Source organism: Hypanus sabinus, chromosome 15, assembly GCF_030144855.1.
Source record: "Hypanus sabinus isolate sHypSab1 chromosome 15, sHypSab1.hap1, whole genome shotgun sequence".
In the NCBI taxonomy this organism is placed as follows: Eukaryota; Metazoa; Chordata; class Chondrichthyes; order Myliobatiformes; family Dasyatidae; genus Hypanus; species Hypanus sabinus.
The window spans coordinates 80,569,735-80,589,133 of NC_082720.1; the positions used below are offsets into that span (position 1 = coordinate 80,569,735).

At 40.2% G+C, this 19,399-nt stretch overlaps 1 protein-coding gene across 5 annotated transcripts in view; it reads left to right on the forward strand.

Moving 5' to 3' along the window:
• Positions 1-19,399, forward strand: part of LOC132405624 (uncharacterized) — a 151,353-nt gene that overhangs the window by 114,091 nt on the left and 17,863 nt on the right. For all 5 annotated transcript variants that reach the window (XM_059990580.1, XM_059990579.1, XM_059990581.1 and 2 more), the window contains 2 exons: positions 4,298-4,498; positions 17,588-17,637. In XM_059990580.1, the coding sequence (XP_059846563.1) occupies positions 4,298-4,498; positions 17,588-17,637 (251 nt within the window). The remainder of the gene's footprint in view (positions 1-4,297; positions 4,499-17,587; positions 17,638-19,399) is intronic.

Genomic DNA, 19,399 nt, shown 5'->3' on the forward strand with positions numbered 1-19,399 from the left:
AGGAGCCAACTGGGCGGACGAGCTTCCCTGGGTCCTTCTCGGCATCCGCACAGCGCCCAAGGACGACCTGCACGCCTCGTCGGCCGAGTTGGTATACGGCGCGCCCCTGGCCGTCCCCGGGGAGTTCCTACCAGCCCCGAGGGGGCAAGAGGAAGAACCCGCTGCAGTCCTGGGCAGACTTCGCGAGAAGCTCGGTAACCTGGCCCCCATACCCACTTCACAGCATGGGCGGCACCCGACCTGCGTACCCAAAGACCTACGGAACTGTAAGTTTGTGTTTGTACGAAGGGGCGGGCATCGGCCACCGCTGCAGCGGCCATACGAGGGGCCGTTTACGGTGCTCCGGAACAACGGGTCCACGTTCGTGCTGGACGTTGGGGGGAAGGAGGAGGTTTTCACGGTGGACCGCCTCAAGCCGGCCCATGTGGACCTGGCGCAACCGGCCGAGTTTCCGGCGCCTCGGCGCAGAGGCCGACCTCCCAAGCAGGTTCTGGCCCAGGCTGTGGACATTGGGGGGTGTATCGCCGGTTCTGGGGGGGGGTTATGTAGCGCCTCATTTCCTAGCGTATCCGAACCGACTCACAATTAGATAGCCTACGGGGGTTTGCGAGCACAGAGCTTTGGAGCCTCTTCGCCATGGGGGGCCGGTTGACAGAGGCTTAAAAGTGAGGCTGAAGTTTTCGAATAAAGTTTTTCCTTCGACTGCAGTTACCGACTCCGTGTCGTAATTTTAGCGCTGCTTGTAGCACACCGCTACACTCTCTCATTAACAAGGAATCTTCACCCACAGAACAGCAGACCAGTGGATGCTTTTTGCCTTTCACACCTTTCTCTGTAAACTCTAGGGACTGATGGGTGTGAAAATCCCAGGGGATCAGCAATCATTCCACGGTCAAAATCTCTTAGATCACATTTCTTTCCCATTCTGATGTTTGATCTGAACAACAATTGGACTTTTTGACTATGGCTACATGCTTTTAGTCACTTAGTTGTAGCCACATGATTGGCTGATTAGATATTTGCATTAACAAGCAGGTTTACATGCTTACTTAATAAAGTGCCCACAGAGTGTATTTAATAGCCAATTTTTAGAAAATGATATTGCATCCATCCATGAAAAAATTTCAAATTTTAGACCATGAATGTCTCGTAATCATGTTACTCAGCAAATATTATAGAAAATGGAACTTCAAATTACTTCATCAATATTTTACTTTTAATCCATTTTTAAAGGTCTGGAATCAATTTAAAAAAGTCAGTAAACTATCATATCACCACAGAAACCCAGCTAGTGCTAATACCTTTTAGTAAAAGAATTCTGCCAATCTTTTCTGGTTTGCCCTACAGGTGGCCATTTCATTCTTAAATTAACAATGGTTTCCCATGCAGAGTTCTACATGTCAAATCAGTGGAAAAATGTTGTTATAAGATGTCAATTTTTTTTAAAAGCTGCATTGTACTCTATGCTAGCTACATCTCCTTACTCTGCCAAATACTTTGTTCCCAAGATAGTTGGTCATTGGCTTCAGCTATTCAGTTACTATTGCGAATAAATCAGGTTGCAGAAACATTTTTTTTGATGCAAGTCAAATACAAAAACTTCAGTCTTCACTATTAGCCTTTCTATTACTCACAGATATTAATAAAGTTACTTTCATTTGTTTCTTTAGAATATTAACAATTATGCTTTTAGCTATCATATCAACTTGTTTCACACATAACTGCAGAGAATCTAGACAATTTGGTTTTTTTTTTATAAATGTTGGAGGTAGAGATACAACTTGATAGAAGGATATAAATTTGAGAGGCTTAGGTAGGATATATAGCCTAAGTGTGCCTTTATTCCGCTCACAATTGAAATGTCAAATATTAGAACATACTTTATGCTAGACTTTTCTAGATTGTGTTTATGTTTTAAATCCCAGATTAAGACCTCAAGGCTTCATTCACCCCAACATCCATCATTTTCCTACATGTGATGATATTGTCGACTGCACAATTTATTTTAAATAGTTAATGTGAAAAATTGGGTCTTTATGTCAGAACCTACAGCCTATGTAATTGATACAATAAAATCAGGAGTACATCTCGCTGCAAGTACTGAACTACATTGTAGAAACATAGAAACATAGAAAATAGGTGCATGAGTAGTCCATTCGGCCCTTCGAGCCTGCACTGCCATTTAGTATGATTATGGCTGATCATCCATCTCAAAACCCTATACCTGCTTTCTCTCCATACCCCCTGATCCCTTTAGCCACAAGGGCCATATCTAACTTCCTCTTAAATATAGCCAATGAACCGGCCTCAACTGTTTCCTGTGGCAGAGAATTCCACAGATTCACCACTTTCTGTGTGAAGAAGTTTTTCCTCATCTCAGTCCTAAAAGGCTTCTCCTTTATCCTTAAACTGTGACCCCTCGTTCTGGACTTCCCCAACATCAGAAACAATCTTCCTGCATCTAGCCCGTCCAATCCCTTTAGAATTTTATATGTTTCAATAAGATCCCCCTTCAATCTTCTAAATACAAGTGAGCATAAGCCTAGTCGATCCAGTCTTTCTTCATATGAAAGTCCTGCCATCCCAGGAATCAATCTGGTGAACCTTCTTTGTACTCCCTCTATGGCAAGAATGTCTTTCCTCAGATTAGGGGACCAAAATTGCACACAATACTCTAGGTGCAGTCTCACCAAGGCCTTGTACAACTGCAGTAGAACCTCCCTTCTCTTGTACTCAAATCCTTTTGTTTTAAGGTTCCCCCAAGAATATCATTTTATAGGTTCAGAAAAACAATTTTATTAGAAAATAATTGGTATTTGTAAGAACAGGTCAATGTAGTTCGCAGTCTCCTCAAATTGTGAACTTGATTGTTGGGACTTGGGGTCACTGTGATGAGATGCCATCAGATACTGTCAAAAGGATCTCCCTCAAGTTTCTGCAGTCAACTTCAGTTTCCCTTCAAATTATGGCAAGCACGGTCTATCATTGAAAGATTATTTTTAAATCACTGAGAACTCCTACAGTTGGTCATCATTGTGTACAGCTTGGAGTTTAGTAGATGAATCTGTAAAATATACATAGCTTTATGGAGCAAGCTGTGATAATTTCTAAAACATGGTCATTTTCCATTTTTTTATGCTGACTTCTGATTTGGCATTAATGTAAAACAAAGCAACTAGTCAATGCTCCAAAATGCCTAACATTCTATTTCTAGTCTTTGCTAGTCTTTAGACAATATGATTTTGTTTCCTTCAGTCTTAAAATATACTCAGGAACTGAGCACTGAAAGTCTGCTATGGGGAGCTTCAAAGATTCAGAATAATAAAAAAATTTCTCTTCTCCACCACACCCCCATCCTCCCGAATGAAAAAAAATTAAGAACCATTATTTAGGCTATCGCATTTCTGACATGTTTTAGGCATGGCATCAATTGTCACCATTTACACTTAAAAATAGCAGTGGGTTATAACTTCAACATGAAATATCAATTTCCATTGATATGCCGCTTTATTTTTTTGGGGGGGAGGGTGTGGAAGTAATATCAAGCATTCCTCAAAAACAACAACAACTTGCTCCAGGATTCTTTAGTTTCAAATTATCTGTCAGAAGTAAGACATGACAGAAAATTAAAATTAACTCCATGAAACATAAGATTAGGAATGTTCTGTACTAGAAAATTGCGGTTTGGAGTAAAGGAGTTCCAGATGCCATTAATCAAAAGCAAAAACAAATAGAAAAAATTGCTAGAAGAACTCAACTGGTAAGAGGGTATCCATGGGGAGAGAAACAGCCTTTCAGTCCAATAATTATTTATCAGCATTTTGTTTGCTGCAGTGTCCTGACCATGGCACAGAGAAGATTGATTCAACAGGAAATTGGAATCATAATCGGTGAATTAATGTAAAACAATGATGGGTCATATACCCATGAGTTCAAATTGAATTAGCACTGAAATTTATGTCTATGTTGATTCAGAATAAGGCAAATCATGGGAATGCATAAAGTATTCTTTGAGGGAATTGGCATGGTTATATCAGCAGCTTTTGAGTTGCTACATTACAGCCAATGCAATAAAAATTGTTTCTATTGCACTTCACAACAACCCATTATGTCACCTTTATACAAATGTAATGAAATTGAGATAAGTGTTAGGAGGTAATAATCTGATAACAGACAAAAGATAAAAAGCAGTGAAATCTCCATTGTCTGTTACAGTCTTGAATATTATTATTTAAATCTATTGTACTATTTTGGCCCACATTCTACAGACTTTTAAATAGCAGTGGTTTTATTTCAGGATCAGACAGTAGTTTTGCTCCGGAGAATAGATGAGAATTGGTATGAAGGAAAGTACCCTGGGACAAATCGTAAAGGGATATTTCCTGTCACTTATGTTGAAGTCATTGGAAAACCATTGGATCCCATCTGGCACAAAGAACATGCAACATCTGCAAGTGATCTGAAAATAGAAACAGCTTCCCAGTGGTCTCTACATCAGGTAAGATGTCACAAGGGATAACTTTGTTTGATGCATTGGAAACTAGACGATATTTTTCAGCTGAAGTACAAACGTTTGCTTCTGGGGTGATAACATAACTATTCTTTAGTTATTATTGTATGCTGTCAGATTCACAAAATTATCAGCTTGGGTTTCCTTATTTAAGAAGGAACTTGCATTGGAGGGAGTTCCTGGGATGAATATGTTGTCTTTTTGGACAAACTTAAGCAGATTGAGATGTAACCCAGGTAGAGCATGACCTTACCCAGATCTTGCTATTGACTCCAGCTCTTGTTTCTCCCGTATGATTCCCAAGGACCCACTAACCTTTTGAAAATTCATGGTTGTGATTAAGCTTGAGATATCTGTGCCAAAACCATTCCATAATGTGAATTACATGACCAACAACAATCTCAGGTGATGAAATTCGAATTACTTTGATGGTCTGTGCAAGTCACTGCAGCCATAAGTGCACCTAGGGTGGTGGGATGAGATATGTCTCTACCAAATGAGGTGTAATGTTCTCCTTCCCTCCGCTAACCTGCAGGTCACCCTTCAGCAAGGTGTAGCACCTGCTTAGCCCTCCAATCAGCGTTACATGAAGCCATGGGAGCAGTGGTGGCTGGTCATATGAGCAGCTGGGGCATATCACAATTCCTGGTTATGTGACCACTGACACCAGGCATCTCTGAAGAGTACTTTTAATTGCTGGGATCACCTATCTTATAAAGAGACTGCCCAGAAGAAAGCAATGGCAAACCACTTCTGTAGAAAAATTTGGAAAGAGCCGTAAATGGTCATGGAAAGACCGTGATCGCCTACATCAAATGACATGGCAGATAAAGAATGAATGAACGAGTTATGCCCACCTCTTCCATTTCCTCGAGCTACTCATTTGATATACGCACCACCATCTGCTGGGGAAAAGCTGTCCCTTATGTATAAACCAAATATTTCTCCTTTGACATTAAACCTATAGCTTTTAGTTTTGGACTCCTCTACCACGGGGAAAGGCTGTCAATATGCAATTTATCAAAGCCCTTGATGATTTTATAAAGTCACTTGCTGGCTTGTAGGCTCCAGGGAAAAATGTCCTAATTTATCCAGCATCTCCACAAGTCCTCTAGTCATGGTAATGTTCTCATAAAATCAACTTATTGCCATTTCCAGCTTAATGGCGCCCTTCCTATAGCTGGGCAATTAGAACTATATCCCAACTGTTGCACTCAATGAAGGCAATGTTCTAAATGCCTTCTTCATGACCCTGTCTCTTTGTATCAACACTTTCAAGAAACAATGGCTCTTCTGTCCCAGGTCTCTCTGCAGGCCATGCCATTTATAGTGTATGGACTTCTGTAATTTGTCATTTCACTAAATCAAATGACCTTTAACTAAATAAAACTCCATCTAGCATTCCTGAGCCCAATGACCCATTGTAACATAGAAACATAGAAAACCTACAGCACATTACAGACCCTTCGGTCCACAAAGTTGTGCAGAACATGTCCCTACCTTAGAAATTACCTTAGGGTTACCAATAGCCCTCTATTTTTCTAAGCTCCATGTACCTATCCAAAAGTCTCTTAGAAGACCCTATCGTATCCACCTCCACCACCATTGCCGGCAGCCCATTCCATGCACTCACCACTCTCTGCGTAAAATAACTTACCCCTGACATCTCTTCTGTACCTACTCCCAAGCACCTTAAACCTGTGCCTTCTTGTGGCAGCCATTTCAGCCCTGGGAAAAAGCCTCTGACTATCCACACAATCAATGCCTCTCATCATCTTGTACACCTCTATCAGGTCACCTCTTATCCTCCATCGCTCCAAAGAGAAAAGGCTGAGTTCACTCAATCTGTTTTCATAAGGCATACTCCCAAATCCAGGCAACATCCTTGTAAATCTCCTCTGCACCCTTTCTATGGTTTCCACACCCTTCCTGCAGTGAGGTGACCAGAACTAAGCACAATACTCCAAGTGGGGTCTGACCAGGGTCCTATATAGCTGCAACATTACCTCTCAGCTCCTAAATTCAATTCAATAATTGATGAAGGCCAATACACTGTATGCATTCTTAACCACAGAGTCAACCTGCATAGCTGCTTTGAGCATCCTATGAACTCCAACCCCAAGATCTCTCTGATCCTCCACACTGCCAAGAGTCTTAACATTAATGCTATATTCTGCCATCATATTTGACCTACCAAAATGAACCACTTCACACTTATCTGGGTTGAACTCCATCTGCCACTTCTCAGCCCAGTTTTGCATCCTATCAAAGTCCCTCTGTAACCTCTGACTGCCCTCCACACTATCCACAACACCCCCGACCTTTGTGTCATCAGCAAACTTATTAAACCATCCCTCCAATTCCTCATTCAGGTAATTTATAAAAACCACGAAGAGTAAGGGTCCCAAAACAGATCCCTGAGGCACACCACTGGTCACTGACCACCATGCAGAACGTGACCTGTCTACCACCATTCTTTGCTTTCTGTGGGCAAGCCAGTTCTGGATCCACAAAGCAATGTCCCCTTGGATCCCATGCCTCATTACATTCTCAATAAGCCTTGCATGGGGTACCTTATCAAAGCCTTGCTGAAATCCATGTTCACTACATCTACTGCTCTTCCTTCATCGATGTGCTGAGCCACATCCTCAAAAAATTCAATCAGGCATGTAAGGCTCGACCTGCCCTTGACAAAGGCATGCTGACTATTCCTAATCATATTATACCTCTCCAAATGTTCATAAATCCTGCCTCTCAGGATCTTCTCCATCAACTTACCAACCACTGAGGTAAGACTCACTGTTCTATAATTTTCTGGGCTTCAAGAAAAGACTCTACTCCCTTTCTTGAAAAAGGGAACAACATTCTGAAGCCTCCAATCCTCTGCAACCTCTCCCGTCCTCATTGATGATGCAAAGATCATCACCAGAGGATTAGCAATCTCCTCCCTTGCCTCCAACAGTAGCCTGGGATACATCTCATCTGATCCCGGCAACTTATCCAACTTGATGCTTTCCAAAAGCTCCACCACATCCTGTTTCTTAATTTCTACATGCTCCAACTTTTCAGTCCACTGCAGGTCATCACTACAATCACCAAGATCCTTTTCCATAGTGAATACTGAAGCAAAGTATTCAATAAGTACATGCGCTATTTCCTCTGGTTCAGTACACACTTTCACTTTCACACTTGATTGGTCCTATTCTCTCACAACTTTGCTCTTCACATACTTGCAGAATGCTTTGGGGTTTTCCTTAATCCTGCCTGCCAAGGCCTTCTTATGACCCCTTCTGGATCTCTTAATTTCCTTCTTAAGCTTCTTCCTGTTAGCCTTATAATCTTCTAGATCTCTAACATTATCTATCTCACTTAACCTTTTGTACGCTTTTCTTTTGTTCTTGACTAGATTTACTACAGCCTTTGTACACCACGGTTGCTGTACCTGACCATAACTTCCCTGTCTCATTGGAAAATACCTATGCAGAACTCCACACAAGTATCCCCTGAACATTTGCCACCTTTCATCCATACCTTTCCCTGAGAACACTTGTTCCCAATTTAAGTTTCCAAGTTCCTTCCTGATAGCTCATAATTCCCCTTACTCCAATTAAACACTTTTCTAGCTTGTCTGTTCCTATTTCTCTCCAATGCTATTGTAGAATTAAGATCACTTTCTCCAAAATGCTCTCCCACTGAGAGATCTGACACCTGGCCAGGTTCATTTCCCAATACCAAATCAAGTGCAGTCTCTCCTCTTGTAGTCCTATTTACATAATGATCATGATCTTGTAGTAATCTTAGATAACTTCCTTCACTATCCCACCAATTTTGGTCTCATTCCAGACTTACTAACCATATACATTCTTAACCAAATTGTTAATATAAAAGATGAACAACAATGGTCTGAATCTCACTACTTGCGGTACACCAATTTGAGAAACAAACTCTCTACTACCACACTCTATCTCTAGCTATACAGATACTTGGCACAAGCTCTCTGTATATTCTCACGATCTCATTTAAAATATGTTGCTGTCCACCATGGTTGGAATAGATGAGTTAGACTGAAAGCCAGGCTTTGTGCTGTATTACTCTGTGACTCTAATCTACATTATTTCAACATAAGACATGAAGAAAACGGTTTTCCATTATTTGATGCTGTTATGTTTGCAACAAAACATTTTTAGATCTGTAAATGATTCCACCTTACTGAACGCAGACAAGTAATATTCTTACATTTATTATCCAGTGCTTATGGAAATGTGAAATGGTATCAAAATAAGATAGCCTCTATATGAGCAGAACACTGACTTATCCATTCACCTTTCCCTTTTCCAGGTAGACAGATGATCACTTCAGAGTGTTTAAATGATATATAAGTGAACAGGCTGACTCACTTTATAACCCATAAGAGAATGTACAGAATAAAATTTCATGCTAGTTACTCACTTTGTCTCACTTTGTTTCAATTGCATAACATTTGAAATATAGAAGCACATCATCTTTCCTTCCATAACCTGGCTGGAAGCAACTATACCCATATGGCGAGAATGTAATTTTCACTCTTTTTGAAATTAATTCAGTATTTTGAAATATGTTCATGCAAAATAAATGTTTGGAGCCTCAAAATGTGGCATTTTACCTTTCTTACTTAAAATGTGTTTCTAGCATTGTAAAAATTATATCTTGAGCTAAGAACACCAATTTTTTTAAAAATATCCTCTTTTTCGGAACGGTATCTAAGCGTCATGCAGCACAGAAACAGCTCACTGTGTCCATGTATTATCTAAGAGAATCAGAATCAAAACCAGGTTTATTATCATCTGCGTGTCTCATGAACTTTGTTAACTTAGCAGCAGCAGTTCAATGCATAATATAGAAGAAAAATAACAAGAGTGAAATAATAATAATAAATCGATCAATCAATTACAGTGTACATATATTGAATAGGTTTAAGAAGCGTACGAAAAACAGAAATAAAAAGTGAGGTAGTATCCAAGGGTTCAATGTCCATTTTGGAATCTACTGAGTCATAATGAAGGATCTCATCCCAAAAAGTGGACTCTATTCCTTTCCATAGATGCTACCTGACATACTGGGTTCATCCTCATTGTGTATGTGTGTCTGTTACTTTGGATTTCCAGCATCTACAGAATCTCTTGTGTTTATTACATATTTTCATTGCCTGTCTGTTAAAAGTATGTGTTCAAAAATTGGAATTGGAATTTTGGATGACTGACCTACAGATTGTGTTAGCCATGAAACAGTACTAGGAATAAGAGGTATCTGAGTAGTCAGGGCATCAAAGGTTATGGTGAGAAGGTGGGGGAATGGGACTAAAGGGGAGATTGGATCAGCTCATGATGAAATGGTGGAGCAGACTCGATGGGCCGAATGGCTGACTTCTGTCTTATAGTCTTGTCTTATAAAATTGTGCATAGTAGTCAAGGTGTGGCCTCACAAGCACATTATACATCTTAAGGACAACATCTCTAGACTTGAACTCAAGTGAGCACATTATATTGCCCAACATTCTATTAGCCTTCCGAATTGGACAGCAAGAAAGTCTATTAAAGCTTGCAAAGCTATCAAATCTGGAAAAAATATGCTGAAAAATGGCAGATGGAATTTAATGCAAGAGGTTTAAAGTAAGATACTGCATTGTGGGAGGACAAACAAGGATAGGACTTACTTGGTGAGTGGTAGGACACAAGAGAGTGTGGTTGAACAGAGGGATCTGAGAACACTGATTCATAATTCCTTGAAAGTGGTATCACAAGTGGATAGGATCATAACAAAAGCTTTTGGCACACTGGCCTTCATAAATCAAAGTAATGAGTACAGGAATTGGGAGGTTACGTTGAAGCTGTATAAGATAGTGTTGAGCCCTAATTTGGAATATCGTGTGTATTAGTGACTTAAAACTAAAGATGTCAATATGATTCAAAGAATGCAGAGAAGATATACAAGGATGTTGCCAATATGTGAGGACCAGAGTTATAAGGAAAAGTAGAATGGGTTAGAACTTTATTCCCTGGAACATAGAAGAATGACTGGAGATATGACAGAGCTATACAAAGTTATGAGAGGTATGGAGATGTTAAATGCAACCAGGCTTTTTCCATTGAAGTTGGGTGAGACTAGAAGCAAGGATGGGTTAAGGGTGAAAGGTGAAATGTTTAAAGGGAACATGAAGGGGAACTTTGTCACTTACAGGGAGGCAAGAGTGCAGAATGAGCTGCCAGTGGAAGTGATTGATGCCATCATGTAAGAGAAAGTTGGATAAATATATGTATGGGAGGATGGAAGAGGTATGGAGGGCTATGATCTGGATGGAGGTTGATGGGAGCAGGCAGATTCGTATTTTGGCATGGACTACATGGGCTGAAGGGCCTGGTTCTGTCTGTGGTGTTCTATGAATGACTCGATGACTCATGAAAAGACATTATGTTTTCTCCACACATTAAGCTCTTAATATTATGAAAAGCAGAAGGCTAGAAAGAGGCGAGTGACTTGGATATGGGATGGGTAGGAGTGGTGAACAGGAGTGAAGCAAACCAAAGCAGGTTATTATCCAGCACAGTCTTGCTGTTGTTTAAAGGAGCAACATATGAGATCACTAATTGTCTATACTAAGCAATTTTAGGCAGTAAAGAACATGTTTCCTCAGGGCTGTTCTGGTCCTATCATCTTTATGGGAAGGATTTTACAGCTGTAATCAATTTCCACTGCAGAATAGCTGCACAGAATCTGCCATCCAAAAAGAATGGTAGGAGAGTACAAATTTTCTAAAACTGGTGAACGTTTTGCTCATTCTAAATCAGAAATCTGCTGTATTTTCTTACTAGAAGATATAAACTGGAACGGCTTGGCTAGCTAAGGCTACCATGTCCATTTCATTTATCTAATGACTTTACATTTGACGTTATTCAAAATAATATAGCACAAAAGAACTGCAAGTTGCTCCACCATGCGTGGATAATTATCAGAACAAATAAATGAAGCATCTTATCAATTTCACTATTCTAGCTTTGACACAATAGCTATGAATGATTCATTTAATAAATATGTTAGTTTAAGATTAGTGTTTGCATTTAGCTACATATTGAGACCAGCCTTTGCACTGGCAATATATCAAAGTGTCAGTAAGCATCTTATAAAGAATTTTGTGCTAACAAATAGCTGCGTGCTGAGTGCATGACGACTGTATTTCAAGAAGAGAATATGGACTGAGCTTATATCCAGTGTGCAATTTGTTAATATGTGAATATGAAAGGACAACTGGACAAATGGAAAGAAGCACATGTCCTCAGCAAAACTGAGTTTCTCTCGTTAGGGAGAAGGTTGCAGTTGATAAATTATTTCAGAATTTTTCTTTACCTCCGGTCATTTTCATGCATGTTCAATCACTCTGGAAAGATTGCTTTGCACAAAATAATATTTTGCTGATGTTGCCATTGTTGGTTGTCTTGCGAATATTTTCTTTGCACATATAGGTGGCCCCGTGGGGATCCTTTCAGGGTTGGAGGAAAATGATAGTTACAAGGAAGGTTATTGCGAAAGAGGGGCAGCTGCTGGAGAAAGAAGGAGGGTACCAGTTAACAAGCTCTTAGATAGGCACATTGATGATAGAAAAATGGGGAGCTATGCAGGAGGGAAGGGTTAGATTGGTCTTAGAGAAAATAAACAGGCAATGAGCAGAAGGGCCTGTGTTCTTTACTCTATATTAATGCGAGGGGTATTATGGAGAGGCTGTACTTGATCTGGTAATGGGAAATGAACCTGATCAGATGTCAGGTCTCTCAGTGGGAGAGCATTTTGGAGATAGTGATCACAATTCTATCTCCTTTACCATAGCATTGGAGAGGGATAGGGACAGACAAGTTAGAGAAACGTTTAATTCAAGTAAGGGGAAATATGAGGCTATCAGGCAGGAACTTGGAAGCATAAATTGGAAACAGATGTTCTCAGAGAAACATAGGGAAGAAATGTGGCAAATATTCAGGGGATACTTGCTTGGGGTTCTGAGTAGGTACATTCCAATGAGACAGGGATAATTATGGTAGGGTACAGGAACCGTGGTGTACAAAGGCTGTTGTAAATCTAGTCAAAAAGAAAAGAAGAGCTTACGAAAGGTTCAAAAAACTAGGTAATGATAGGAATCTGAAGGATTATAAGGCTAGCAGGAAGGAGCTTAAAAATGAAATTAGGAGAGCCAGAAGGGCCCAGGAGAAGGCCTTGTTGGACAGGATTAAGGAAAACCCCAAGACATTCTACGAGTATGTGAAGAGCAACAGGATAGGACGTGAGAGAATAGGACCAATCAAGTGTGACAGTGGAGAAGTGTGTATGGAACCGGAGGAAATAGCGGATGTACTTACTGAATACTTTGCTTCAGTATTCACTACGGAAGAGGAACTTGGCGATTGTAGGGATGACTTGCAGTGGACTGAAAAGCTTGAGCATGTAGATAATAAGGAAGAGGATGTGCTGGAACTTTTGGAAAGCATTAAGTTGGATAAGTCACAGGAAATACCCCAGGCTACTGTGGGAGGCAAGGGAGAAGACTGCTGAGCCTCTGGCAATGATCTTTGCATCATCAATGGGGACAGGAGCGATTCCAGAGGATTGGAGGGTTGGGGATGTTGTTCTTTTATTCAAGAAAGGGAGTAGAGATAGCCCAAGAAATCATAGACCAGTGAGTCTTACTTCAGTGGTTGGTAAGTTGATGGAGAAGATCCTGAGAGACAGGATTTATGAACATTTGGAGAGGTATAATATCATTAGGAATAGTCAGCATGGCTTTGTCAAGGGCCGGTCGTGCCTTACAAGCCTGATTGAATTTTTTGAGGATGTGAGTATACACATTCATGAAGGAAGAGTAGAAGATGTAGTGTACATGGATTTCAGCAAGGTATTTGATAAGGTACCCCATGCAAGGCTTATTGAGAAAGTAGAGAGGCATGGGATCCAAAGGGGCATTGCTTTGTGGATCCAGAACTGATTTGCCCACAGAAGGCAAAGTGTGGTGGTAGATGGGTCATATTCTGCGTGTTGGTCAGTCACCAGTGGAGTACCTCAGGGATCTGTTCTGGGACCCTTACTCTTCGTGATTTTTATAAATGACTTGGATGAAGAAGTGGAGGGGTGGGTTAGTAAGTTTGCTGATGACACAAAGGTTGGGGGTATTGTGGATAGTGTGGAGGGCTGTCAGAAGTTACAGGAGGACATTAATAAAATGCAAAACTGGGCTGAGAAGTGGCAGATGGAGTTCAACCCAGATAAATGTGAGGTGGTTCATTTTGTTAGGTCAAATATGATGGCAGAATATAGCATTAATGGTAAGACTCTTGGCAGTGTGGAGGATCAGAGAGATCTTGGGGTCCGAGTCCATAGGACACTCAAAGCTGCTACGCAGGTTGACTCTGTGGTTAAGAAGGCATACAGTGTATTGGCCTTCATCAATCGTGGTATTGAGCTTAAGAGCTGAGAGGTAATGTTGCAGGTACATAGGACCCTGGTCAGACCCCACTTGGAGTACTGTGCTCTGTTCTGGTTCGGCTCACTACAGGAAGCATGTTGAAACCATAGAAAGGGTGCAAAGGAGATTTACGAGGATGTTGCCTGGATTGGGAAGCAAGCCTTATGAGAATAGGTTGAGTGAACTTGGTCTTTTCTCCTTCGAGCGACGGAGAATGAGAGGTGACCTGATAGAGGTGTTCAAGATAATGAGAGGCATTGATCATGTGGATAGTCAGAGGCTTTTCCCCAGGGCTGAAATTGCTAGCATGAGAGGGCACAGTTTTAAGGTACTTGGAAGTAGGTACAGAGGAGATGCCAGGGTAAGTTTTTTACGCAGAGTGGTGAGTGCTTGGAATGGGCTGCCGGCATCAGTGCTGGAGGCAGAAACGATAGAGTCTTTTAAGAGACTCCTGGATGGCTACATGGAGCTTAGAAAAATAGAGGGATATGTGTAAAGCCTAGGTAGTTCTAAGGTAGGGATGTGTTCAGCACAACTTTGTGGGCTGAAGGGCCTGTTTTGTGCTGTAGGTTTTCTATATTTCTATGAACCGAAGGGTCATAGTGATATTCAACACCATAAGGAGCAACAACTATATATTTCCAATACTAAGTCCAGTGAATCACAATGAGAGAAACATGACAGACTTCCTCAGAAAGTAATATAAAATGCACACACTGTATCTTGTGAGCTCTATATCACCATTTTTATTAATTGAAAGAAATGTTTCCACACCACCCCCCTTCAATATCCAGAGTTTTGTCAACACAGGCAACAACCTTGGACTCAGTGTCAATAAGACCAAAGAATTGATTGTGGACTTCAGAAAGTGTAAGACAAAGGGGCAAGCACCAATCCTCATTGAGGGATCAGCAATGGAAAGAGTGAGCAATTTCAAGTTCCTGGGTATCAACATCTCTGAGGATCTCTCCTTGGCCCTGCATATCAATGCAGTTACAAAGAAAGCAGGACAGCGACTATATTCCATTAGGAGATTGAGAAGTTTTGTTATGTCATTGAAGACACTCGTGAATTTCTACAGAAGTACCACGGAGAACATTCTAACTGGTTGAATCACGGTCTGGTATGTGGTGTGGGGGGCACTGCACAGGACTGAAATAAGCTGCAAAATGTTGTGAATTCAGCCAGCTCCATTATGAGCACTAGCGTTCCTGGCATCCAGGACATCTTCAAGGAGCGATAATGCCTCAAAAAGGCAGCATCCATAATTAATGAGCTGTCCCCTCCATCACCCAGGACCTGTCCTCTTCTCATTGCTACCATCAGGGAGGGGGTACAGAAGCCTGAAAGCACACACTCAACAGTTCCCAAACAATTCTTCCCCTCTGCCACCTAATTTCTGAATGAACGTTGAACCCATGAACACTACCTCACTACATTTTTTCTGTTTTTGCACTATTTATTTAATTTAACACTATTTATTTCATTTTACTGTTGCTGCATAACCACAGATTTCACAATATAGGCCTGTAATATTGAACCTGATTCTGATCACGTAGATTTGTGTTCACTATCCTGACAACAATCATCATGACTATTCCTTTATGTTATTTTTATTCCAAACTAAATATGTTACTAAGTTACAGCCTGACTGTTGCGTCACACTGGCATTTCCTCGTCCCTGTCTGTGGTTGGAGAAGACCTGCAGAGGTGGACATCAATGAAAGCAATGATGATGGCAGAAAGATAAACATACAAGCACGACATTGTAGTATAAGTGTCACAATGTAAATTAATTGCTGATTGCAAATTCAAAGTTTGCCTGCTGTGAACAGGACTGCAAGTTCATATTTTGGAATTTTTACTGGGATACCTTGTGCCTTAGAATCTTCACTATGCCATTGTCTGTATATGTATTTGTTGCATATTGTACTTCTTAAGGTAAATTTGATACCACTTTCATCTTTTTGGTATTCTGTCCATCTATTAACATATCACTGAAGTGTTCTATACAATTCAGTCAGTTATGAAAAGAAAGCTTACGTTTAGATAATACAAATTACTACAAACTGTAAATAAATAAGCCAATTTCTAATCCTTTGTACCACACACACTGTTGATTTTTACTTGAGTAAATAGAAAAAAATTCTCATGAGCTAAAATCATAATTTCTACAGAAAAAGAATGCTCACAGCTCTAAATGTTGATGCCAGCCGTCAGTGAACTGCTTATATTTTGTGGTATGACAAATGAAAACACTCAGTTTGCTTTCTGAATTCAGAAAAAATATCTTGCCTGGAAACTCATCTCTAGTTAGTAGCATCTACATATTTGCACCAAGTTTGTGCTCTGGCTCTGAAACTTATTCATTTCAAGTCAAGTAATTTAAATGCTGGAGATGGAATGGTGCAGTTTGCTGTCACAACTACATGGCATACTCAGTGCTACTACCTGGAGAATAACCTTCTAGCCATTACTCCTTCAAACCATTGACAGTGTTATTTCATTCAAATGAAGCCAATAGGGCATCTTTTTTCTTTATCCCTTGAATATGTTGTGGTGTGGTATGACATTAATGTGCCAATAAACTTGCTTTAATAACATGTTTGACCTAGAAGTTATCTTTATGCAGCCTTCATCTTGTTCAAGTTAGATTTAGCCCACTTAATATTAAAGGATTGTGCTTGTTTTTTAAGTAAAGAAAATGTCCACTCTAGTATGTGGCAGATACATATTCAAATAATGCTCCTGAAATTGGTGCTAAATGTTCTGTATAAGCAAATCATGTACAAACTGAACTGTGAATGATTGGAGCATATGTAATTTTCAAACTGATTGAGAATGTCTCCCCACACTTTTTTAAATCTTTATTCAAAATATCAGTGGAGTGGATCTACCGATGTCATGTTAGCTGAGGTGGTATAACTTTATAAGGTTTCCTTTAATGACAGACTTAAAGGGCAGCAAAGAATGGGGCCCTGATAAATATTCAAATGATTTCCATTTTAGATGTTAAATTATGAGATAATTCAGTAGAATGTTTTTTCATGAAAGGATGAACATCTCTTTTTCTGTTGAATATGCAGATGGCAGCTCTTAACATTTTTGAATCGTAATTCACTGCACCTTGTCAGACGTAGAAGCCCAACAATTCTCTGTCTTGAGACTTAATACAGGCACATAAAAGGAAGAATTTCATTGCATTGAAAATTGTTAAAGCTTTAGTGAACACACATCCAAATAAATTATGGGTCATTTGACCTTCACTGTTGCTACATGGCGTCATTCATTTTGGCAAAGATTTTGAAATATTTGTGAGATTCTTGAATACCATCAATTCCTCACTAGGATCTCAGGGGATTATAAAAACATTGAGATGTTGATAGATGCACAGATGTCTCCAGAATGACCCTACAAAAGTGGTCTTATTGAGTCACTTTCTTAAAAAAATGATTTGGTAAATCATAGAGATAAAGAGATTCTACTTTTCTCAAAATAGATGTACGTAGTTGCAAATTAAAATCACTCCTCAACTATCTGCTCATCTGATGCTACCCTGTCCATAGTTTTAAGGGATGTCTTTATTTTTTTTCTAGCTTCATCAAAGAAATGTGAATAATAAGAACATTCAGCATAGTGAAGAAATGTAAGTATTTCATTTCCGCAGGTGTTCGAAAAAGTGCTTCAAATGCAGTCAACAATCTATAAGAATTCTGAAGTTTAGAGGAATGAAAGGACCTCATTGAAACCTAACAAATACTGAAAGACAGAGACAGAGTAAAACAGACAGTGGACAGAATAGACTTTGGGAATTGGTTTCCAACAGTAGGGGAGTCTGGGACAAGCGATCACAACCTCAGAGTAGAAGGATAGAACAGACACAAGGAGGAAATTCTTTACCAGAGGGTGGTGAATCTGTGGAATTCATTGCCACAGATGGCTGTGGAGGCCAAGTCATTGGGAGTATTCAAAGAGGAGGTTGCTAGATTTTTGATTAGTAAGGGAATCAAAGATTACTGGGAGAAGACAGGAGAATAGGTTTGAGAGAAATAAATTATCAATGATGGAAAGGTGGAGTAGACTCAATGGGTTGAATGGCCTAATTCTGCTCCTATGTCTGACAGTCTTATGAACTAATTCTGCCTGACAGAACACCTAATCTGTTCTATGCAATCAATGATTGTGAGGAAGGAAAAGAGAAAATTGGAAAAAAAGATCAATCTTACATCATGTTGAAAGAGCTGGTAATTATTTTATACTGTGCAGATAGGGCAGATAGCAATGTGTGTTTTCTGGGGAAACACTAGAGTGTGCTTCTCTTCAATATATATCACTGAAATAGCAGCACTTGAGCAAGATGGTAAAATTGACAATGTATTTGTTCACTTTGGTTCAAACATTTGAGCAGGAGAAAAGATCCTATCTGTGAATAGTGTTAACAGTCTCCTGATCTACAAAAGCAAAAACTTATGCAACACTCGCTTTGCCTAGCAGCTTAATATAGGGGGTGATAACTCCCTGCCCGGCCAAACTTAAGAAATCTCATTTGGGTGAATGTTGCGCGATGTGTCCCCTGTTACAAACAGTACACAATATGTGATTAAGGGATAAGCTTTATAACTCTTACTTTGACTATATGGTTAGTAGAGAAACAAATTGTAAAGGAAAAGGGGCCCAAATTTAATTAAACAGTCTGTGCACAAAGTTGGAGCTCACTCAGTTGTCCATCTTCCATCACCAGTCTCCTTCGAGTGTCGCCAACCTTCAGACCTGCTCCGTCCACCCCATCTCTCCATTTGCGTTTTCTCTCTTCATCTCTCTCTCTCTCCCTCTGACAAAATTTATAAGCCCTTTTCAGCTCTCTCCTCTTATCAAACACATACCTCAGATAAGGCTTCAGCGGTAAGTCACCCTCGTCAGTCCCAAAACAGAGGTCAAAGGGCAACCTCGCCAAACGCCCCATCATCAGATAATATGGTGAATATCCAGTAGCTTCATTTCGGATACAGTTGTAACAGTGAACCAGATGCCCAATATGTTGACTCCACCTGCTCTTCTTGCTGATCTCCAGGGTCCCAAGCATGTCTAGCAAGGTCCGATTAAGCGTCTCAGGCTTGAGATCACCCTGCGGGTGATAGGGCATGGTCCTCGACTTCTCAACTCCAAACATACCCAGTAACTCATAGATGAGTCTGTTCTTGAAGGCCCGTCCCTGGTCACTATGTATCCACCTGGGAAGACCTATAATAAACAAAATATTTCTCCCATAACACTTTTGCCACCATAGATGCCCTCTGGTCCTTGGTAGGAAAAGCCTGAGCATATTTGATGTACTGATTGTTAAATTTGCCTTTGATAAAATATAGATTCCGTTTTCTTGTGTCTTAACAATGCCAATTAAAAGATAT